This window comes from Manis javanica, chromosome 10 (genome assembly GCF_040802235.1).
Source record: "Manis javanica isolate MJ-LG chromosome 10, MJ_LKY, whole genome shotgun sequence".
Taxonomy (NCBI): domain Eukaryota; kingdom Metazoa; phylum Chordata; class Mammalia; order Pholidota; family Manidae; genus Manis; species Manis javanica.
The window spans coordinates 72,922,101-72,945,289 of record NC_133165.1 but is presented as its reverse complement, the minus strand read 5'-3'; the positions used below and the strand labels follow the sequence as shown (position 1 = coordinate 72,945,289).

At 41.1% G+C, this 23,189-nt stretch overlaps 1 protein-coding gene across 2 annotated transcripts in view; it reads right to left on the bottom strand.

Moving 5' to 3' along the window:
• Positions 1-21,172, bottom strand: part of KITLG (KIT ligand) — an 86,413-nt gene extending 65,241 nt beyond the window's left edge. Inside the window, exon 1 of one of the 2 annotated variants that reach the window (XM_017659037.3) lies at positions 20,695-21,172. In XM_017659037.3, the coding sequence (XP_017514526.1) occupies positions 20,695-20,709 (15 nt within the window). In that variant the 5' untranslated portion in view covers positions 20,710-21,172. The remainder of the gene's footprint in view (positions 1-20,694) is intronic. The other variant, XM_017659036.3, reaches the window with a different exon arrangement.
• Between the last annotated feature and the right edge of the window lie 2,017 nt (positions 21,173-23,189).

Sequence of the window (23,189 nt, the reverse complement as noted above, 5' to 3'; positions counted from 1 at the left end):
TGAGGTTGCATTTGGTTGAAAGGCAACATATTAGGGGCTCCTGATTTAGAGCAAGTTGTAAAAAGAAAAGTTGAATGTGGCAAACATGGAGGATGCCAAGGATTGGCTCTTTCACTTCCCATTCCAGCATATTCTCTTCTTTCATATTCTTCTGTACTGTAGTGGCTGCAAAACTAAAATCTCCATTTCTCAGATTCCTTTGCATTAGCTGCAGTTGCAGGTGTAACTTAGGTCCTGCCAATCAGGCACAACTCCTTGAGATTTGATACGGGAAGGAAATCCTTGCAAAGAGAAGCTGAATGCCGAGGATGCATTGGCTGGCATGGGCGGAAGCGGGGAAACAAGACCCCATGGTCAGCAGCATTAACAGCTTCCTGTACTGACTACAGCAGCTTTACAGACATCTCTGGATTTCACTGGGCTTAGGTGACCAGAAGCTCTGGAAGCTCAGTGCCCTCTTCCAGCCTTTCCAGGGGTATACACCATCAATTTTAATATATCCCTTTCTGTTTCAACTAGCTGGAGTGGATTATACTGACTGCAACTAAACCCTAAAGCAATATGAGGAAAAAAAGAACCCAAATTACTAATCATTTATTTCTCATAAAGATCAGTTTAAACTCACCTTAGGAATTTTCCACTAGTGTTTCAAAATTCAAATTGTAAAATAAGGATCATTTTAAAATTAAAAAAAAAAGAGCAATCTTTCATTGGCAATCCATGAGAATGTTAATATAATTCTATCACCCAAAGTGCAGTAAGCATTTACCTGTGGCATGCCCAGGACATGTTCTTCTGGTAACAGTACACTTCTGGTAACAATAACATAATGCCAAGTGCATTCATTATGACGGAGATGATATTTGGAATAGATGAAATGAACATCAGCAAAGTAAGACATGGATTCAAATCCTTGTTCTGTCAGAGACATGCTGTAAACTTGAATACATTATGTAACCTCAGTGAGCCTCAGTTTTGTTGTGGTGATAGCATTTCTTAGGGATTTTGAAAAGATTAATGTTATGTAAAGTGCCCATAAGATGGCTGGCAACATAACAGACCAGGACATGACTGTTAATGCAATAGTCATTTTATCATTTACTAATTTTTTAGCTGTTGAATTCAAAATAAAAAGCTGTACTAAGAGTGGATGTCACAAACCTGTTTATGTTCTGCCTCCCCCATAGATTAAAGATCAGCACAGGAAGGTGATAAAAAGAGGTTGTGAAATCACATCCTGGGCTTGGATTCCAAGCAGCTCTCCCCAAGCAGGCAGGCTCATCTCTACCTAGTGCAAAAGTGAAGTGCAATTGTTTGGGCAAAGGGTGAATGTTAACCTAAATAGCTGAGTTTCAAAAGTCAGCTTTAGCTTCAGTAATAAATCCAAGACAGCTGTAGAAAACAGAGTGTGTTTGCTCATGTACAGAGGGGTGGTAAAGAATTCGGGGCTGGAAGGCAGCAGGTCTAAAATCAGGCTGCCCAAGTTTTAATCTCTGCTCCATCACCACATGGTCCTGTGGCCTCTGGAAAGCCACCTCATCATTCTGTACTTTAGTTTTCTCCCCTGTAACATGGGCACGATGACAGAGTCTACTACACAGGCTGGTGGAAGACTGCATGGAGTTATGTGTAAAGGTCCTGGAATAGGACCTGATGCACAGCACACCCTCCTAAATGTTCACTGTAGTCGCTCTCATTGCTGTCTTTTCAACCACACCTAGAATGAACATCTGCAACAGCGTCATTTCCCAGCTTGAAGCACCGTGGTTCAAACCAAAGCTCAGGGCACCAGTCCCAGTGCTTCCTATTTCCCCATTTCCACAACCAGTCTGTCACATCCTATTAGTTCTCCCAGCAAAATCAATCTTGAAACATTCACTTCTCTCCATTTCCGTATCGCTAGTGCTTGTGCTTAGCTTAACACTCCTGCCTGGAAGGCTGCAAGGACTGTCTAAATTGTTTTTCATGCTTGCTACTCACAATAGTGCGGTCTTCTGGTAATACGAGACATCACTGCTTAAAATCTCTGAATGCCTTTCCATTACATTTAAAGTAAAATGTGAACTCCTGGTCAAGGCCTACAAGGCCCTATTTAACATAAACTTGTCCACACCCATGCTCATATCTTACCACAACCTCCCCCTCACCCCCCCATATTCCAGCCACACTAGCCTCCTTTCTGTCCCTGCAATACCTGAAAGGTATTCCTGCCTTAAGCCCTTTGCACTTGCTCTGCAAGCTTTCTCCTTCTTGGCAAAACATACATCTTTCTCATCACTCAGGATTCAATTAAAAATATGACCTGTGTAGACAAACCTTCCCAGGTAATCTTAGTTCCAGCACTCTCATATCACAGTTTTATTTCTACAGAAACACTTTCCATCAGAAATTATCTTGATAACCTAATTAGTTTACTCTTTCAATACTTGGTCCTTCTGGCAACAATGTCAATAGTGTGAGGAAAGGATTATATTTTTCTTGCTCACCATTCTTTTCTCTAGCACCTTGACCTGCTCCCTTCATAGTCCACGTTCCTTCACATTTATGGATTACGTGCATTGCGAACTGCTACTAAAACACCCACAAAAATGTTCTTACAACCCAATTTTCTATTATATAATGCAGACCATGAGGTAGCAGTATCTCAATCATTTGAACAGAGAATAAACTCAGGAATATGAAATAGGGCACCGACAAAGTCCTGATAATGTATGACTCAGTTCCTAGCAGATTTTGTCCATAGTCACACAAGGAAATTACAACATCACCCACCTGTTTTCCTTTAATCTGTCTCCTACACATGAGTTTGGGCACTTACATAAGGCATGTACTTTCAGTCCTTCACTGTTTTGTCCACAGTGGGTACAGTAGTACCCAGCACAGAACAGCCTCTCATGAATGTTTTTTAAATGAGTGAATGAAGAATACACAGATGTTTTGCTCATCTGATGGGCATAAACCATTGTCATCCTTCTCATTCTTGTGTCCAATAGCTGCTAAATCCTAATGATGACAAGTATGAGTAATGTTGCAACATTCTCTAAAATGATCCAAAATGTGACATTAGATAATGCTTCTCAATTTGAAGTTTTAATCATTTTCTTTGTATCTTTAAATGCTTTTCTAGCTCCATGAAAATGGCAAATTAGGCCACAAAACCAGGGGTAGACTGTAAGTCCCATGAAGAACAGGAACAAAGCAACTGCTTTGATCACTGTTGTATCTCTAGCTTCTAGCACACACCTTGCTTATAGTAAATGTTAAATAAACATTTTTAATGAACAAACAACCAGTGGAAAATGCTGCTCCTGGAAGCTGTGACCAAAGTGTGATTATCAAAGTGCTGACCAGCCTGTAAATCCCCAGAGCTCTCTTTCTAAAGGAACTAAATTAACTATGATGTAATTTATGTTCCCCTATTAACCCAGCAAAGGAATAAAAAAACGACTAAACAAAAAAGCCCACAGACCTGGAATGCAGACCCTGTCCTACAGTAAGGCAAATGGAAGTTTCAAAGAAGTTTGCAATTTTGTACCTTATTTAGAAGTTAGTATAATATGCAACTGTAAATTTCTCCATTTCCCCAAAGAGCTGCGATCATCAAAGTCTCTAAAGCAGCCATTCAAAGAAAAAAATATTCATGGTGATTCTGTACTGGAAACACATGCAGGCAATATGCTTCCACTTAGAAGCAGATGCGTTCAAAAGTGATGACGTAGGGACTCTCTTGTCCCCTCCTGGTGTGAGCTGGGAGCTCTGTCCTTTCACTTTATCTCTAAATAAAAGCCTGTACCTCGCTCTCCTACCTTGACTGTTTGTGAAGCTCATTCTTTGGCTCCGCAAACAAGAACCCCGGCATCAACTTTGGGGGCTCGTCCGGGATAACTTCGGAGGTAAGTATCAGCATCCAAGCCTGCCTTTTCTTTTGCTGTCCTTATAGAAGGAAGCCATCTGTGGCACACAACATGGGGCGCTCGTCAGCCACTTAAATGGGACTAGCCTGGCTGCCTATCTCAAAGTCTAGAGCGACAGGTTCCCCTGCGTCTCCCTCAGTGGATCCCCCATCTCCCTTGGGAGCTGGGAAAGTCACCTGAGTGGAGGCCAGGATTCCTTTCAGAATGGCATCTCCTTGGATGCAAGGGACTGAGGAAAGCCATGGGCAACTGCGAGAGTCTAGGCTGAGGCTACACTTCAGCGGCTTCACAAAGGTCCGCATATCTGGAATCAGACCCCGACAGCCCAACATGGTATCTGTGAAGAGCTCCTCTCTGTCTCTGTCTCTCTTTGACTTCCAGCCAGCTTCTTCAGGCCGCCCTGGCCTCTGAGTGAGGCAGGGGGCGTCCTTAACTCTCTTCCAACTTCATCAGTCTCACGGAACCTGATGCTCACCGTCGCAAGGTGGGAGCTTCCTCTTCAAGTTTAAAGCCAGACACGCCTCTGGCATGCATTCTGAGGAACTAACTGGGAGCAATTTTGATCCCCAGACCCTGAAAAGGAAAAAGTGCTTTATCTTCTGCATACAAGCCTGGCCTCAATACAAACTCTCTGATGGAGAGGCTTGGTCCCTGAGAGATGTATGCAATATAATAAGAAATATCAGAATTTCCTTATGTCAACTGTCTTACAAAGCCACCAAACTGCAAATAGTAATAGAAATGGAACCTAGAATAGAAGTGCCCATCTTCCGAGGCCCTCTCAACCGTCCACTGATGGAGACCTAGCTGCATCCCTTACTGCGTCCCCTCTCAGCAGAAGCATGAAGCAGCCAGAGCGGTCATTGCCCCCTTTCCCTAGCAGCAGCTAGGGTCTCTATCTGTAGAGGGGGGAATAAGACAGGGACCATGGATGTAGTCACAGTAGGGTGAGAGCCTCCGGAGGGGGCAGGGCGGGATATCTGCAGTCAGAGCAATGTAACTACATGCAGGGAAACCCCCCTACTAAAACTCTATGTTAAACATTGAGCTCTAGAATCATTCTTCAGTGAAATCAGTTAATGTTCCCCAGATAAAGAAGAGTAGCACATGTTTTATTATGCTAATAATTTGTAACCATGTGTAAGATTCACTTTAACATACTAAAAGGCCCAGGCCTATGTGCTGTCTTTCCTTCTTCAGATCTGACAAGGTGATTTTGCAAACTGAGCAACTCACTTAGCCTGCAGACCCAGCTGTAGACGGCATGGTTAAAGGCGGGAAGAATTCCATCTTAAAGATAAGATTGCATTTTAACACCCAGGAAGTTCAAGAGGCAAGATTCTTTAGCAAGTGGACAATACCTCAGCCCGCCTTGGGGGCTGGGCAGTCAGCCTTTTGATATGCTCCCAGACCAAGGTGCTGGTGTCCCAGAGAGAAATCAAGGCAGGAAATTCCTTACAGTTAAGTTAATTTTCAATATTCAGGGACCACTTAACAAGTCCCCACCCCTAAGTTTTTTCATGTTCTTGAAAAATCCTCCAACTTCCTATAAAACCCCCTAGACAACTCGCACCACTACGGACTCTCTTGTCCCCTCCTGGCCTCCTGGCGTGAGCTGGGAGCTCTGTCCTTTCACTTAAGCTCTAAATAAAAGCCTGTACCTCGCTCTCCTGGAAAAAAAAAAAAAAAAAAAAGTGATGACATAGGTTAAGCTTTTAAATGCTAATCTTATCTCTTCCCAAAGCATTGGTTGACTTTTATCTGTCATCCCTACTGAATAAAGCAGGCCAAAAATGCCCCCAAAAAACAACAACCAAAAAAACCACTTACAGAATGGAATTCTTTTTTTATGTCACCCAGACCCATTTGTAGTTTTGACTAAGGAATAAAGTATAAAACCAGCTACCTTTTCTTCAGTGTAACACAGGCATAGTATTTACTGCCCCTTGCTCACATGACTTGTTAGCAAGAAAAGAAAGTTGCATGCCAGACTACACAAGAGCTGGCTCAAATGACACTTCCCCTACCTGCAAAATAGGCTCTATTACCTCATTGTCATGTTAATAAGTATGATTAAGTGGCAAGTTCTTTTACTCCAGTTTTTCGCCAGGATATCCAGGGAGTTATGCCTAGCATTCTCCATACCACTATGGAGGCGGAGAGTCCATACTCAATAAAGGAAGGTGTACAACAGAAATCCAGACTTTACAACCTATCAAGATATGAGTATATTGGCATCACACTTTTTGTTATTATTTTTTAAAAGGGTCTGAATTAATCTATAAAGTGAATTTAACTGTGTTCTGAAATTCTTCCTCAAAAAAAAAACTTAGAAAGCTTATTCATTAAGATTCCCACTCAAAAACAAAAGAACATAGAAAATGTACTTTAAACCCTCAAGCCCTTACTCTAACTAATGCCAGAAGAAAAAAAAAAAAAAAAAAAAAAAGGAACTTTCCCATCTGGTCAGGAAAGAAGGTGAGTGGGTAACCATGGTAAAATAATCCTTCGGGCTTCTTGTCAAAGCAGAGTAATCAAAAGAATATGGAGGGAAAACTGTGAAAGGGAGACTGCCTGGTTGGCAGAGCACGTGCCTCACCATGTTGGTGAGAATGGGGGTCCACCACCCCAGGAAATGCAGAGAGGCCTCTACGAGCATCCAGCTAAATGCAATGTAAAAGATATACTTCAGCTGCTATATGACTGAAGTGTCAAATCGACACAAAGCATTTTGCACATTTACTTCACTGATAACATTTTGTATGTTACCGCCTCTTCTCATTCATGGTACTTTCTGGAACTTTTGTTTGCAAATTGAGACAGGAGGTAGACTTTGCTCTTTGTGATATCATAATTATTTAAAACTTGAAAGCTCTTAACGGGTTCCAGAAATGTTAGCCTTTCAGTTCCACATCCAAAACCAAGCTTACCTTTCTGATGATTCAAAAAAAAAAAGTAAAACAGGCCAGGTTACAAGGTGGCATAACTTTAAAAACTTCAGAACTTTGGAAACTTGGCATCAAAAGAGACTTACAAACTTTTTAAGTGAATTTTTAAAAGTACACAAAACCTTCATTTAGAGAACTGTCTCATAAAGCAGTAGTATTATTGCCTTGGGTCACTAAGATGATGACTTTTAATCACAGATGAAATATGATAACATCATTTCTTGTTAATCCCCAACTTTCTTCCTCCACCCTTAAATATATCTTTGAATGCTAATCTTACCTCTTCCGCAAAGTATTGAAACAGTATTTTTACTAAAACATCTAAAATTTCTCATATTGTCAGTATTTCTGTCTTTCATCATTTTCTGGGTAGAGATTATACACAGAAGTATCTGAAACTACCTGACATCCTGTCCCTGCCCACTGTACTGGCTAACTATTAACCAGCACAAACTGTGGAAAGAAAATATGAAAGGAAACATCTTGAACGGGGGTGAGCTGGGGAGGAAGAATCCATTTACTGTATTTATAATAGTCCTGTGCATTCTACGTCAAGGAAAACATCTTATCCAGGCAAAAGAAGATGACAGCAATACGAGTCCAAGCAAGGAATTAGTAGCAAACAGATCGGTTTTGAAGGCAATGAGTTGTACTGAGTAACTTGCTCAGCCTCCCTAAGTCCACATTCCTGTTCTGTGAAATTAAATGTTCACATGACCATCCTCACAGACAGAAAGGATCAGGCAAGATAAGGATGTAACAAACTTGGGACCTCACACCTCTGATGAGCAGTGGAATCTGCATTTTCTTCATCAACATCAACCATATTTTAGTCCTAAAATCCTTTCTGGCGCTTCAGCTCTCTATACATCTTGAATTAGCAAACAACTGGCATTTGCCATTCAACGTACTATGTTATTTCCTTAAAGATGACAAGCAACTTGCTTTTCATCTTTTTCTCATCCACAGTCTTCACTCTCTCCTACAGGCCCAAATGATCTATTTCTCTCTCCTAAAAGAATTATGTTTGAACAATGTATGTTTGTGTGGGGTGGTGTTGTTCGCACATTTTTTTGTTTCCAGTTGACATCAGTGTATCATAGTAATGTTTTAAAGTTCCTCCTACTTTCCAAATCACCCTCCTTGTCACCAACCCACATATCAGTACCTCACAGCTGAATGCAGGACAGGGATCGCCTGTGTTGTCAGCAAGTTCTTGTTCTGATTTTCCCATATCACCCCTCAAATGCCAGGACACAAATTTTCAGGGAAAGATGCAAAATTTAAGCCCCGTTGCAATCCAAGCTTTCCTCCTACGCAACTAACAAAAATAAAACATATCAATGTTTCTGTCCCTTGATCCTTTGTGCCTATTTTTTATAAGATTGGAATTACACATTTTTCCTTTTTCAGGATTAAAAAGAGATTTTACTTCTGGTTTTCACAGTCTTGGTTCAAGGTTTGTGTTAGATCCTACTCTGAACTGAACCCAAAATGATTTCATACGTTTCTGGGTTGTGACTTAATCATTGAAGTAGCTAAAGTCAAAGATTCAGTCAAGAAACCTCTAGAAACATCTTTAGACTATATGACTTCAGAAAACAGGAGCTGTTTTCTGTCTTTAACATGTGCTTTGAACAAGTCAGCACTCCATCAAAAGGAACATAACAGTTTAATGTTCTGTGAAAGAATGGAATGCTTGTTTACCTGAAGAAATGGACTGATAAAAGTAACTTGCATCTTGTTTTGATTGATACAAAACCTACTCTAAGATTAACCTGGACAATCAAGCCCTTAAACTCTAAACATAATCACCACCCACAAGAAAATAAAAGCTGAATTCAAAATGGAAACATTCTCAAACTGTTGATCCTATACACTTATTAAATTTAACACAGGCTAAAAAAAAAAAAAAAGCCTTTAAATTCAAAGACACATTTTGCTTTAAAGCTGGAATTTACCTAAGTTTTCTAGGTATATGGCATGGAACTAGCTCTTCTCATTTTGGTTTATTTAATCCTCACCACCACCTGAAGAGTTAGAAACTATTAAAAACTTCATATTTAAAATGAGAAAAGCAGAATGTTCAAGATTCAAGTGAGTCAAAGTCATCCAGTTCAAAGATCTACAGATATGTGAGTCTCCAATGCTATTAATACATAATATATATAAAGTATTTGGAAGCTCATTTTGGAAGACATTAATAAACAGAAAACTTTCATGAATTTAGAAAGTTTGAAATTTTCATCACTCAAGGCTTAGAAAAATAACATGAGCCGAGCCCTCTGAATGGAACAGCAGTCTGCAGAACACTGCTCATTACCTCTGTCTCCCACAGCTTGTGAAGTAGCCAAGATGTGCGTCAGCATCCTTAGTTACACGGCAGTGGGGGAGCGGTACTGATTCTGACCCAGACTCTTTACAGATTTCAGTTCATGGTTACACAATCCCATTTTCTGTAATTACTCATGATCTCTCTGCTTTTCAATGACAACAGGTTTTAAATTATTAAAGCCATCACACAAGTGGAACAAACAGTCAAGTAGTAGATAGTCTGATGTATACTGATCTGTTTACTAGTATAATCCAGTCCCTAAAGATTAGAGATACCACTTATGGAACATCAGTTCTGGGTCAGCCAATTACCATGTATGATCTCATTTAATCTTTGCATTCTTCCAACTATGTGCTATTACTTCATTTATATATATATATATATGAGGACATTGAGGCAGAGAAAGAAAGAAAGTAAGTAACATGCACATGGCCTTGGTGAATAACAGAGATAGGACTTAAGTCTCATTCTAACTCCAAAGTCCATGTTTCTTCAAGTGTCTGTGAGGCCAATGGAGTCAAACACTTTGTGCAAACATAATCTAGTGTTAACACAGTTTCTTGCTAAACTAAGTCTACAACATGTGTTTAATAACAATATAATTCTGTAAGTAACAATCATAAAGCAGATATACAACATACTATTTCTAGGTTAAAAAAGTAAGAAAGGGAGGGAAACATAAAAAGGAAGGAGGGTCGAGGAACAAGGAAAGGAGGGAGAAGAGATGCAAAGTATTATTTTTCTATTTTATAGAAAAGAATGTTCAGGCTGAGAAAGGTTAGATAATTTGCCTAAGATCCCTTGGCAAGCTAGAGACAAGAGCCAAAGGTAAACTGAGATGCTGTGACACAAAAGCCATGCTCTTTCCACTCGCCCTTGACAAGTGGCAGTATTTCTGTTGATGCTAAAAATGACCTCTCCTCCAAGACAGAGGAAAATAGGAAATCACTCACCAATTCATGGGAAAGACTCATGTTCTGTCCCCCCAGTTCCAGGTGTAGCATGAACTTTAGGAATTCAGGCTCGGTGTCCACACTGCCTGATTCATAAGGTGGCTCCACCCCATGTTGGTTCTGTGACCTTGGGCTCATGATAGAAAGAAGTAACTTTTCTCTAGGTAAACTGTCTTGCGATTATAATTAAACACATTTAGCTCTTTTTTCAGCTTTTATTCAAGTAGGAAACGAAAACAAATTATTCAAGTCTAAAGTGAATTTGAAGCCTGAGGTATCTGGATAAATTGCTTCAAATTTCACTTTTACTATGACAGTGGAAACGGAAATTTAAGTCTTTTTCTTTGCAGAGGATTCATCTCTACTGATAACTTCACCCATTGTTTAATGCTAATAATAACAGTAACATTGTTTCCTGTATACTAAGTACTAGACTACGGGCTTTTTGTGCATTATTCATTTAATCTTCATAACCACTTTAGAGAAAGGTGCCATACTGCTCTCCCTGTTTGGCAAATGGGGAGACAGAGGCTCTGAGAATTACGTGCTTAGTCAACCAAAGCAGGCCATCTAACTGTAATCTGTTTGGTTCATTACACCTCTGTTGTCTCCTTCACCTGCACTCAGATAATGCCAGGACTTTTTAGCTGGTGTTCCATTTCCACTAAACCACTGATGAGTAAGTTATATAGTGATATTGCTGATAAAGGTGTTCCAACAGCCATTTGTTTAAAAACACTGTAATGTCAATGCAGATAATGAATTTTTACTATTCATGCAGTTGGACTGACAAGTAATTACAAAACAAAGGTCAGAATTTACACGGCTGATAGTTTTGAAAACCAGACATAAGCATAAAGACGTTATTATTAAATAAATATGATCACAGCTACTTTTAAAACTGTCTTACAAAACAGCATGAAAATAGTGTCAGAGCAAATTGATTCAACTAATCCCCGAAGCATTTTTTTCCAAGAAGTTATTTCAAAGCACAATTTAAAGATATTCTAAAACCTGCCCTCTGGCTGACAAAAGTACCATTTTATTTGAAAGACACCAAGGTGTCTCCCTCACAACAGACAGAAGAGGCGGCAGGCGTTTGAGGACTAGGGAGGCGGAGATGGGAGAGGCTGATGGCCACACCCAGGTTCGCTGGCACGTGGGAGAGTTGTCGTTCATTACAACCATTTATGCTCTTGGGTAGTACTGAGGGGCAGAGGCGCCTATCACTCATCCAGGAACACAGCTTTGTCTACTCTCAGTAGTCCCTGAATAAGATTAAAAGCCATCATGTCCACACACAAATTTTTTTTAAAAAGCTCACACCTTACAGATTCCATGTATATGTATGCATGCATGTATGTATATAAAATATGGGTGCATTCTACTGCAGTGGTTAGGTGAAATCTCATCTTCAGAATTAAACAAGCTTGGCTTCAAATCTAAAATCTTCACTTACTTGCAGTTTTTACTTCTAATAGGCAAATTTTCTTATCCCTCTGAGCTTTGGTTTCTTTATTGGTTAAAAAAATTCATTAATAATATCTCCTTCATAACTTCTTTTTGATAGAATCAAATGGATATACCAGTGCAGTTTGTGGCATAATGGCTCATCCATGATGAGTAATCAACAAACAACTTATTAACTAGTCTTATTTCCTTATTCAATAAATTGCTATTCCTCTTGTTAAGCAGCTTGTCTTTTGACCTATTTTGTATAGGCCAAAATCATGGAAAGGGGGGAAGATAAAATGGGAGTAAAATTTTGTTTAGCTTGCTAAGAGCGCTTGCAAGTGTTAGGGAAAGTAGATAACCTATAAATTAAGCAGATTAAGACATTAATCTCTAAGGATTATTTTAAATTCCTGTATTCATGCAAGTCCTACAGCCCAAGCCAAGAATTGCTAACAATGGATTTATTTCTTACAGCATGTGGATTTGCTGTAATGTTTGATTATTCACTATTTCATCAGAGAAGGAAATAATTACTTACTAAGGGCAAGTGACTAATCCATCAGTTTATCTCCATCATCACATCAATACTACTAACAGATATTTCTATACCCATTTTAAAAATTGGGACAGTAATATTCAGAGAGAAACACTTACTGAAGGCAGAGCCACTACCACTTTTGATTTATAAACCAATCCGATGTTTTCTGTTTTCTCACATGGCCTCCAGGTTTGCTCAGTTAATGACAATGCATATTCACGAAAACTAACTCTGTAAATGGTGAGCAAAGGATGCATTCCAGTCCTCACCCAAACATTGTGCTTAACAGACCCAGTACAGTAGTAAAAATGTGCCTCCTGTTAAGGGGAAAAAAAGGAAAAAGGAAAAAAGAAAAAAGAAAAACACTTCTAAAAATCCTATGAGCACTTAACTTGCATCAGGCATTTATTCGTTCCACACCATTCTGTATGTATTCATTGAGCATCTAGCCATTCTGCTGGGCAACTGGTATCATGAAATTTTTGTTGTCCAAATTCTATTACTGGTAGCTGTTTTGAGTATCTGAATTGCATTTCTTTTTTTATTCTATGCTCCTATAAAGAGGATGTATTTCTTTGAGGTAGTGAATAAGCCACACTAATGTGCTGTGGCTGTACCTGCTAAGTCTCTTTGGTTGTTAATCTTGGCAATGAACACTTGGAGTTGACAGGAGAAAGACTTTATCTTAGTTTCCTCATCTGTGAAATGGGGTTTTAAATAATAGTACCAACCTCCCAGAAGAAAAGTTCTACCAATTAGTTAATTTTGGAACTGTTTTCTATTAAGTGCCATTCTGGCATGATCTTCAGTGTATCAGGATGATTTGATTTTAATAAAACAATGATGGAATATTTTAAACGATGTTTAAAATGGCTACACATTTAAATGTCAAACACTTGTAAATTTCATTCCTTCAAGCTGAATCATTGATGTGTGACATTTGTACAAAAGTACAAACAATAAATGGTCAAGTCAGTTTGGGATTTAAAAGTGTATTGAACTGTTAAAGAATAAAAAACATCCAAGTTTCAAATGGAGGCAAAAGAAGTTCACTGTTTTCTAAGTACTATTAAGACAGTTGTGCTATAAGTACTACAGTGATGGTACATTTTAAACATGTACTAAAATTTTAAAAATACTTTTCTGGGTAGGGGTAAGAACAAAAAAAAAGGTTAGAATTTGTTGTAAAAACAATGGAAGGATTATATATATATACCCTATTTTATAGTCCTGTGCTTTTCTACATAGAATTAATTTCAACTGATATTAAAAACATTATGCTCCTTTTCACTAAAAAAAAAAAAAAAACTCGTTTATTATTCCTACATTTCAGTATCCTTTTTGGAACACCTAGAGGCAGAAAATACCACCCATGTCCAGGTCCTGTGATAATCTATCTTTCTAACATGTAGGAGAATGACATGTGCTAGTCCTCTGCCTAACACAACACACCAGAGATCTCTCGGTAGGACCAGCCGAATAGGGCAGCTTTCCAGAATCACCTGAGATTCAAACTAAAGCAGTCACAGAGGTTTTGGTTAGTCATCAAAAATGGAAATCCCTAATGTGTTGACTGTTTCAGAGGCATGAAATTGTAGGTTTATACAGAAACATAAATAATGATGTGTGGTCGCTGAGGTTTGTTTTGCAATCCTCGGGTCTTCTGGGTCACATTAGAAACCATTTTATATGAACAGCTCTACCATTCCTCCCCGAACCCATCCAAAGTTCTGCAGTGAATATACATTTCTGACAGCAATCCACATGGACAACACATTCCAGGAGGGGGACAAGGCCTTTATGACCCAACCCACTTTCTCTGCTACACTCTTCTTGGAAATCAAGGATTTTGTGTGTTTTCCTAAGGCCATTGTTTAGGAGGGCATTGAGCAAGGGACCCCAAATAAATAGTGAAAAACTGAGCAAAAGGGGAGCCCTCACAATACACAGCCACTATTCAATTTTCAGAGGCCTCCTGGTTTACTACCAAACACTTGTACATGAAAGAAACAAGCCCATTATAAGATTCGATTCAGTCCTGGGGTTTCCTAAAGGCGCTCAAATGGAAAGGTCTCTCTTTTCAGACATTTTGTGTCAAGGTGAAAAAGAGGCAAATGTTCTAAGCACTCACAGTGTGTTCAGAAGATGAACTTCTCTGTTTCTGAAAGGGCAACAGCCTGTGTATCCCAGACAAACACAAAGCCCCCCTCCCGGCTGTGCTCCTTTCTCCCAGCCCTGGCCCAAGGGCTCATTTGCAGCAGAGATGTCCTTTCTGTAAAGGTGAAGGAGGGGGAGGCTGGCTTTTTCAACTGCTCATGGCCCAGGGGTTTGCTCTCGTTGTCTTCTCCACCCTTTTGAACAGTCACCCTAGAGAACAAAGGCATTCTTTGCCAGGCAACTGCCAGATTTTTGGGCTGCAGTCTGTGCACCCAGAACACAGACAAGGCCGCCTCTCTGGCCCAGTAAGACCACATGCTAATGGGAGGCACTCAAAGCCCCAAGGCAATAACTACACCTGCACAGTGCTGAATTCCTGCCTCAGATATCCCAGAGAGTCACTGCTGCTGTTTTAATTGTCTGGACCATCGCCTCAGTTCTGAACTTTGTTTCAGTGGGTAGCTCACCAGACTGTGCGGGCGCTGAGAGGAAAAGAGCTGTCATCATTGTCACAGCTCTACTTTCTGAGGAATCCATGGTCTCTTGGCTGGATGAGGGGGTCCAGCTGATCTCTGAACTTCCTCATGTCAGCAATGAGAAGACAACTGTCATGGCTTGTGACTGCTAAGGAGCACCTGCCACTGCACTTTTCCCAATTCTCAGCTGCTGTCAGTCCTAGAGAGAAGCTAAGGAAAGGAGGTACGCAACTGATGTTGCAGAGGGTACCGGTCCTGCAAAAATCCAGAGCAAGGAGACCCTCTGCACAGTGTCAGCCACAGGCACGGTCTCTCCCTGCGGCAGAAAAGCTGCTCCTTCCCTTTACGGCTGCTGTGTCTCCAGCTGCAGACCCCTCCCCTCGCCACTACTGTTTTAGGATGAACTCTAAGGCACAATTCAGAGATGCTCTGAAGATTCAGTGACTTGCCCATGACTTGCCCAAGACTCAGGGACTGCCACTGCAGTCAGAGCCAAGCTCTAGACCCGCTGCTCTGATTCTACCCTCTAGTGCTCTTTCTACTTCATGATCAGATTCTCTTCATTTCTACTCCATGTCCACGGGTAGTGGTCACTGCAGGAGCAGCGAAGACAAGCAAATACAGGAGGCACTCACCACCTCCTGCAAGCTTGATCTCCCCTGGATGTCTGACTTCTGCCATATGATTCCTCCTCACTTCACTTAGAGAATTTAAAGATTAGAAGAAGGAAAGTAGAGATTCTCTTCAAGTATGGATATTGCTAAAATAGGAAAGTGTAGATATTATTCTTGTTACAGAGAAATATCAATAGTTGGTGAAATGGCTACAAGTAGAGCAGTCTAAAATTTGTCTCCTTCACTTATCCCATTGGCTGGTTCATAATCATAGAACAATGGTGACAATTGTATTCACACCTAAGCAATGCCTACATAAATCTCAGAACTGAAGGAAGCTTAAATCCCATCTGGTTCATACCTCTATTTTACTCTACCTTAGAAATAGAGAATTTTGGGACCTGGAAGGCACTTCGAAATCACCTAGTCTTATTTTCCCATTTTAAAGTTGTGGAAACGGAGGTTCAGAGAGATTCAAATACCTTCCCAAAATCATACAACTTAGTTTCTAGGCCAATAAAAGAACTCCATCCCCTAATAGCTATGTCAATGTGGCATCCCAGAAAAATAGGACAATGTAGCCAAAGACAAAGACAGCCGCTTTCTTTAGATGGCACACATTGTGATTTATAAAAAAAGAACCATAAGGTTTAATTATAAGAAAATTAGCCCCCCCCGAAACCTCATTTTCTCAGGACAAAATAGAGATGGAATAATGACTATTATCTCAAACTCCTAGCCCTTGTAAACAGTTTTCAGTATGCCCATAATTAAGTGAAAACACAGAAACATCTCACTGCATCTAAAAATGAGAAAGGCTAAAGTCAATGGTCTTATGAGACAAAGTCTATACAAAATGCCACTGAAAACCTCATATGTTATAAAAGCATCCTGGTGTTCCCTCAATTTGTTTGATGAATTGTTCTGTCTACACAGGTGACTAACACCCAAAACGGAGTCTCCTGCCTGATCGTAAGTCGTACTAGAAACAAAGACAAAAGATGACTCCTCAGAGATTTATATACAAATGCCTTTCCCTAATTTACAAAAGAGAACATTAAAGTAATCGAGAAAAGAAAAAGAAAAAGAAAAATCTACCAAACTTGCATAACAACAACAAAATGTAACCGCATGTTGCCTGGTAAAGAGAATAAAGACACCCTGCAGATATGAACGCCTCATTCAGAAGAGCAAGTGCATCAAGGTTAGAAAGCTGACCAGGTCTCTTTAGCCTAAAGTTTGAAAGCAATAGGGTGGAAATATGAAAGTGAATCAGATATGGTGATAACATTTCCATTATTTCTATTTTCAATTCTAATTACTTCACTTTCACCTTTAAAGAAAACCGTTAAAGAATTTAACATCCCTCATGCTACATATATCCTTTGTTTTCACATATTCCTACTTTGATATGTGTTAAGTACAGCCTATAAACAGATATCTGCCTCTAATGGCAGGTACTGAATCTACACGTCCCCGTTTAGGAAAACTTGGTCTCTGCTTTCCTGGCCAGGCATCTTGTACCTGCAATAGCCAGGTTTTCTCTGGCTTAAATGTTAGCGGGCAGGCAATTATCTTCACAGGGACAATAAATTCATGCTGTAACTAGAGTAAGCCACTGTGCTGGAATAAAGCTACATATAAAATCTCGTTTAGTCCCTAAAACTGTCACATGAGAAAAATCTTTATTTTATAATCATTGTACCTATTGCAGAACAGAAACCCCAACAAGTGTAACCATTTGCCTAAGGTCATCTGTCTCACCAATGATAAAACAGGACTTAAAATCTAAGTCTTTACAGAGCCTAGGATCTTTCCACTATACCTGAGGTGTTTCCTGGACATGGATGGGGAAGGGGACACACAGGGGGCTCAAGAGACTGTACAAGAAACCTCTAATACTCAGACTAGCCATTCGGGCAGGGGCTTTTCCTTTAACATATGGTGATGGAAAAATTTCAGTCACCTATCATTAAAGAACAAACATGTCTCATAATTGGCTATCTTCAAATCAGCAGTTAGACATACATAAAATCAAGCAATTTTAATTGGGTTGGCTCAGGACTTCCAATTTCCATATGGTCACTTACCTTATTTTATGTTAAATAAAATTGACTTAGCACTTGTGTTTTAAAGTCTTGGCAGAATTCATCAATTAAAAGCTATATTAATTAGTTATTTAATGCACATATTCCAAACTGAGTGATTTTTTTTAGTACAAAGTTAGGAAATGCTCTTTTCATAAATGTTTTTTTTTTCTATATACCTATATCATCCACCCAGATGATGCACTTCACACAGATAAAAGAGGGATATTTTCTTTGGAGTAACAAAAGCTAACTAGCATTCTATTTGCTTCTTCTCTGAGAACTAATGTGTGGCTAAAATGGTCTTTCTACACTATTTGCAAGATGATCTTTTCCTGTCTTTGGATTTCTAAAACTGACAATAGTCACGAAAATTCTCACAAACCATCTCAAAACCAAAATAGAAGTATATCAATAAACATGGCACCAGGCCCATTAAATTGATAGCACTTTCTAATTGGTCTTGCAAAATATGCTGCCCAATTATTATTTAATATACCAGTGTGACAGAGTGTTACACTGAAAACAATGATCATACACTGAAAGATGTTTTTTCTAAGCCAGAGCAAATTCCCTTTAAAAACTAAAGCCCACATATGAATAGAATACATTCAGAAATCTGAAAAAATGCAAAGCTCATTCATTTCTGTATAACTTTGAATAACTTTGTTACAAATGCCCCTCATGACTACTGCCTGTGTAATTATTTTCCAAATACTTAAGTCTATTACACATGCTCTATAAATGAATCATTTTTCAAACCCCAAGTGGTTGTTGATGGAATTTCACATTTATTTAGCTTAACTGAGAGGCCAGAATGCCTGGTGCCTCTGTGATTCTTATAGAACTGCATAATTCAAGTTAAGGTTTATTATTGTCATTATTATCATCATTTTATCTCTTGGGTAATGGGAGAGTACAGAACCATTTGACTTACAATAGACATTTGGTATCGATGCCATCTTCATAAATGACTATCAAACTATCTACTACGAACAGATTCCTTCCTGGCAAGGATGCAGCATTAGATCTAGTAGAATAATTGATCTTTACCTCTCAGTGTCTGATTTCCTTATGGTGTCTTCATTCATCCAGTTGCACAGAATATTTATTTGTAACTTTTGGATTAGAAGTTTTAACAATATGAACTAAAATCAACCTCGCCCCCCAATTATCATGGAATATTTTATTGACCTTCTGCTATTTCCAGTGTCCCCTTTTTCAGTGGTAAGAATGTGGAATTGCTATAAGTATCCTTAAAGGAAATCTTGAAGGTCTTTAGATCCCAGGCCATGAATGCCTTTATTCACCAAGGGCACTGCCCTCCTTTGCCTGCAAGACCTTTAACATCAGCAAGTTCCCCCAAAGGGCTTGCACTTTAACTTGGTCCGAACAGGTCACATTTCTAAAATATTTAGCTGTCTCAAATGTCCCTGGTCGGCAGCACTGAGTCACTAACACCACAGCCTTTCAGGGTAGATGGACCTCTTTCTAGCTTCCAATGGAATTATTCCATGTAATCCGATTTACACAGCCATTTAATCAAAGAGAGAAAGAAGATTACAGAGCTCACATTCGTTTCGCAAAGCAAGCAAAGATCATCAATCCTACTGACTCTCAAAGTGACTGGATAGTACATCGATCCCCTTTGGAGTGTTTGGTCATTAACCTGATCTGTCTCCGGTGCTCTTGTTTAAATAAAGGTTTAGGCTCATTTCCTAGACTAGGAGGTAGCGGTTTCTCCAAGGAGATCTCAGACCTACTATGCACGAGACCATATGCTACTACTAAGGAATTGGTTCCTCGCGCTGGCTTACATACTGCAGAAAGCGGAAAGTTTGTGCAAATCAATTAATTACAATAAAACTTTTCTTTCGTTGCCAGAGTCTTAAATATTTGCATTTCAACAGCACACTGTGTGATCCCAAGTGCAGCGTTTGATGCTGTGCCTGTAAAACTAACCGGCTTGCAAGACCGGACTCAGCGCTGCTCCGAGACTCTTCATCTTAGGCTGCTACCCTAGTGATCTCCCTTCTGCCAGGCAATCTCCCTTCCCCCTGCCCTTATCCACACCGGTGCATTGGGGGCTCGATTCTTCCTACTTCCTTACCAAGGTGTACATTTCCCGCATGACTAGACATCGATTTAAAATATGATACTAAGGGGGTCGTTTAAAAGCATTTTCATCACATGGGTGCCTTCATTCTAAACTGATGATTTGTATAAACCCCTGATTCCTCCTCCCCCCCCCATCGCTTCCACTCCTTCGACAGACCTCAGACAGAACCTCCGCGGTGCTGAAAGGGCAGCTTTATCCAACCTGCGGCAGATAACTAGAAAAATTCCAAGGGAAAGAACTAAAACAAGGTAAGAACTTCAAGTGGTTAAAAGAACCGTGGGTGGGAGTACCGCGGCGGCCCTTTCTAAACAAGCCAGATATGTTTCCAGAAAAAAAAAATCTAATTGTACCCCTGGGCCGTTCTTACCCACAGTGTTTATGTATAATGCACAATTTAGCAGCCCTGGGAATTATCTCAATAACTATCATTAGAGGTGCCCATTAAAAAAAAGAAAGAGCCAAAACCCTTTTTCTTTTTTGTAATGGAAGAAGGTGTCTGCAGTCTGGAAGTATTACCCCGTCTAGAGCTCTGGGGAGGTCACCAGAGCCGCAAACCGGGCAAACGCCGCGGGAGCCGCTTCCCGGGCTTGCCCGGCAGGTTCTCCGCCCCGCGGGGAGCTGCGGCTGAGCGGTGGCACCCTTGCGCACGAGCCCCGCGCCCACCCGGGAGCTGCACAAAACTCTGGGCCCCAGAGCAAGCGTGGTGCACGGGGAGCTGTCTTGTAATCTCCCGGAATCCACGGAGAAATGCCTCCCGTGCAAACACATGCCTTGCCGTGATAATAAACTCTCCGGCCAAAGAGCAGATCCGTCCATCTTGGAGGAACTGCGGTTCCCGACTGACAGTTCCAAACTTCACGGCTGCGGCTCCAAACTTGACACCAGCTCCCTCTCATCACTCCCGCTCCTCCTCTCTGGCTCGCCCAGCCGGGCGGCTCGGGCTCGCACGCCACGCACGCCTCCCCCGCACCCTCTAGGCGAGGCCGGAGGGCCCAGCCCCACACCCCCGCAGCCCGTGCCGGGACGCGCAGTGCTCTCGCGGGCGCCGCGGGAGGCTTTCTTGGAGAGCCGGCGAGCTCCGGGGTGCGCCCTACTCACTTGTGCCTTCTTCATAAGGAAAGGCAGCGCTGTGATCCAGCCCAGGCAGCGGTGTGGCGAGTCCGTTTAGCTGTTCTGGAGCTCCAGCATATTGCACGAGCAGCGGCTGCAGATAGTCCACGCATTGGTAGCCCTAGCGCAGCGCCCTCCCCCGCGGCCCGTGCTCCTAGCGGCGCCCGAGAGCTCGGCGTGAGGCAGCAAGCGAAGCCGGGGCCGGCGCGCCGCCAGCACTTTTATATCGCTCCCTCCCGCCTGCTCCGGGCACGCCTCCTTCCCTTCCGGAGCCTGGGGAAGCGAGACTGGGCCGGGGCGCGGGCGGGGAGACCCGTGAGGGCGGCCAGAGCACCGTGAACGCCCCTGAAGTTGGACCGATCTGGCCAAGTGCGTCCCCTCGCCAGGGGCCCCGGGCGCGCACGGGCGGGAGGCCGCTTGGGCGCCAGGCGCTGAGGGAGAAGCTTAGCAACCTGCAGCCGTCGCTCGCGCTGTGCTCCGGGCGCCGCGAGTCCCAGCTCGGCCTCTCAGAGCGCCGGGGCTCACCTGGCACCGCCCGGAGACAGGCCTCGTGCTCTGGCGAGGGCCAGGAGCTCCTTCCTTTCTGCGGAGGACGTCGGGGAGAGGAGTCCAGTGGTTGCCCAGCAAAGAATACACCCCGACACGCCTTAGAGAGATAAAAGCCTAATTAGGATCCGCAAAGCCATTGTCTTACCCCCTGTACTTTTCTGAAACAATTACTCTAGTGAATGAATATTTAATAATTAAAAGAATTGTTGACTCAGGGTTAAGTATTGCTAAGGGAGATGCTATTTTCAAAATGGTTTATTGACGCTTCTTTAGAAATTAGGATTGAAAAAGAAGCAAAGTGCAGGTTGCCAACACAGCAGCATTTGAGAGCTGTGTTTTTGTGTTAGGCAAGTTTTCAAAATCAGAAAGATAATGCAACAGTAACTAACACCATATGTGATATGCTTAATTACAGACCAGGCGTTACACTAAGGACTTTACATAGATTGTCTCTTAAACCTTTTCCTCAAACCTGTTGTATAGGTCCTGTTACTCTTAAATTTTTATAGACGATGGAATAGAGGCTTAGGGAGCTCAATTTTCCCAAAACATGGCTGATGGACGGCACAGCTTATTTTGAATCCAGAGCCCTAGCGCAACAGACTTAAAAAATACTGAAAATAACTATTTTATTAATTCTCCAAAACCCTTCCTACCTTTGTTCTTATAACTGGAAACCACTAAAAAGCATTTTATTAATGTTTAAAGGAAAATATTAACTGGATATTTACATCAGCAATCTTTTGAAACTAGATTAATGTGTAAATTTAAGAATTAGGTATTTTAATACAAAAGTAGGACTTCAAATTTACCTTCCTTAGTTCAGTATGCCTTTGTTAAGGATGTATATGCCAAACCTATGCCCATGGGAGAGTAAGAAACTAGGTAGAATTTTAGGTTCACTGTGTTTCCTATCGTTGTTGTAACAACCACAAACTTAATGGCTTAAAACAACACAATTTATTATCTTACAGTTTGGAGGTTAGACATCCAAGATGTATCTCACTGAACTAAATGTTGGCAGGTATGCATTCCTTATAGAAGTTCTCGGGGAGAATTCCTCTCTTTGCCCTTTTCTGGCTTCTAGGTGCTGCCCATCTTTGGCTCATAGCCTCCTTCAACCTCAAAGTCAGTAATGATGAGTTGAGTCCTGTTGTACAATCATTTTGACCCTCCCTTCTGCCTCCCTCTTCTACTTATAAGGACTTTGTGAGTTCATTGGTCCACCGAGATAATCCAAGATACTCTCTCTATTTTAAAGACAGCTGATTAGCAATTTTAATTCCATCTGCAATCTTAATTCCCCTTTGCAACCGTAACATTACATATTCACATACAGTAGGGATTAGGATGTTGACATCTTTAGAAGGGGCATTAATTTGTCTACTCAATAGCAAACAAGTTTGGGAAGAACATGGAGTGGAAATGTGGACTTGGTTTGTTACTGGGCAGCCTTCAACAAGTGCTTCACTCCAAGTGGCTGGAGCTTCCAGCTAGAAGACAACTGCCTTTCCGTAGTTATGAAAATAAATGTTTGAAAAAAGGACCACAAGAAAAGTTCAAAGAACTAAATAATTGCTTTTACTTATAAACAAAACAGTGCTGCAAGCCATTTCAAACAGAAGTAGAAAGAAGTCGGAAAACAGAAGCAAATATGACAATACTGGAAAATCATTTAACAACTCTTCCCCGGTAATCCCAATCTTAACACAACCAGCAATTAGGAGTCATTTTGTTCTGCAAAAGTCTTCCAACAGTAGTACATTTATTATGCACAAAAACGTCACTCTCTTAAGGTGTGTTTATGGTCTAATGGAAAGGGAAACTAGTTTGAGAAAAGGGGGTTCTGTTTCAGTTCCTACTGCAGGCTTTATGACTTTGCTTCAAATCACAGGTTTGCAGGGTGGCATCCATAATTGGAAAGGTTCCCCAGA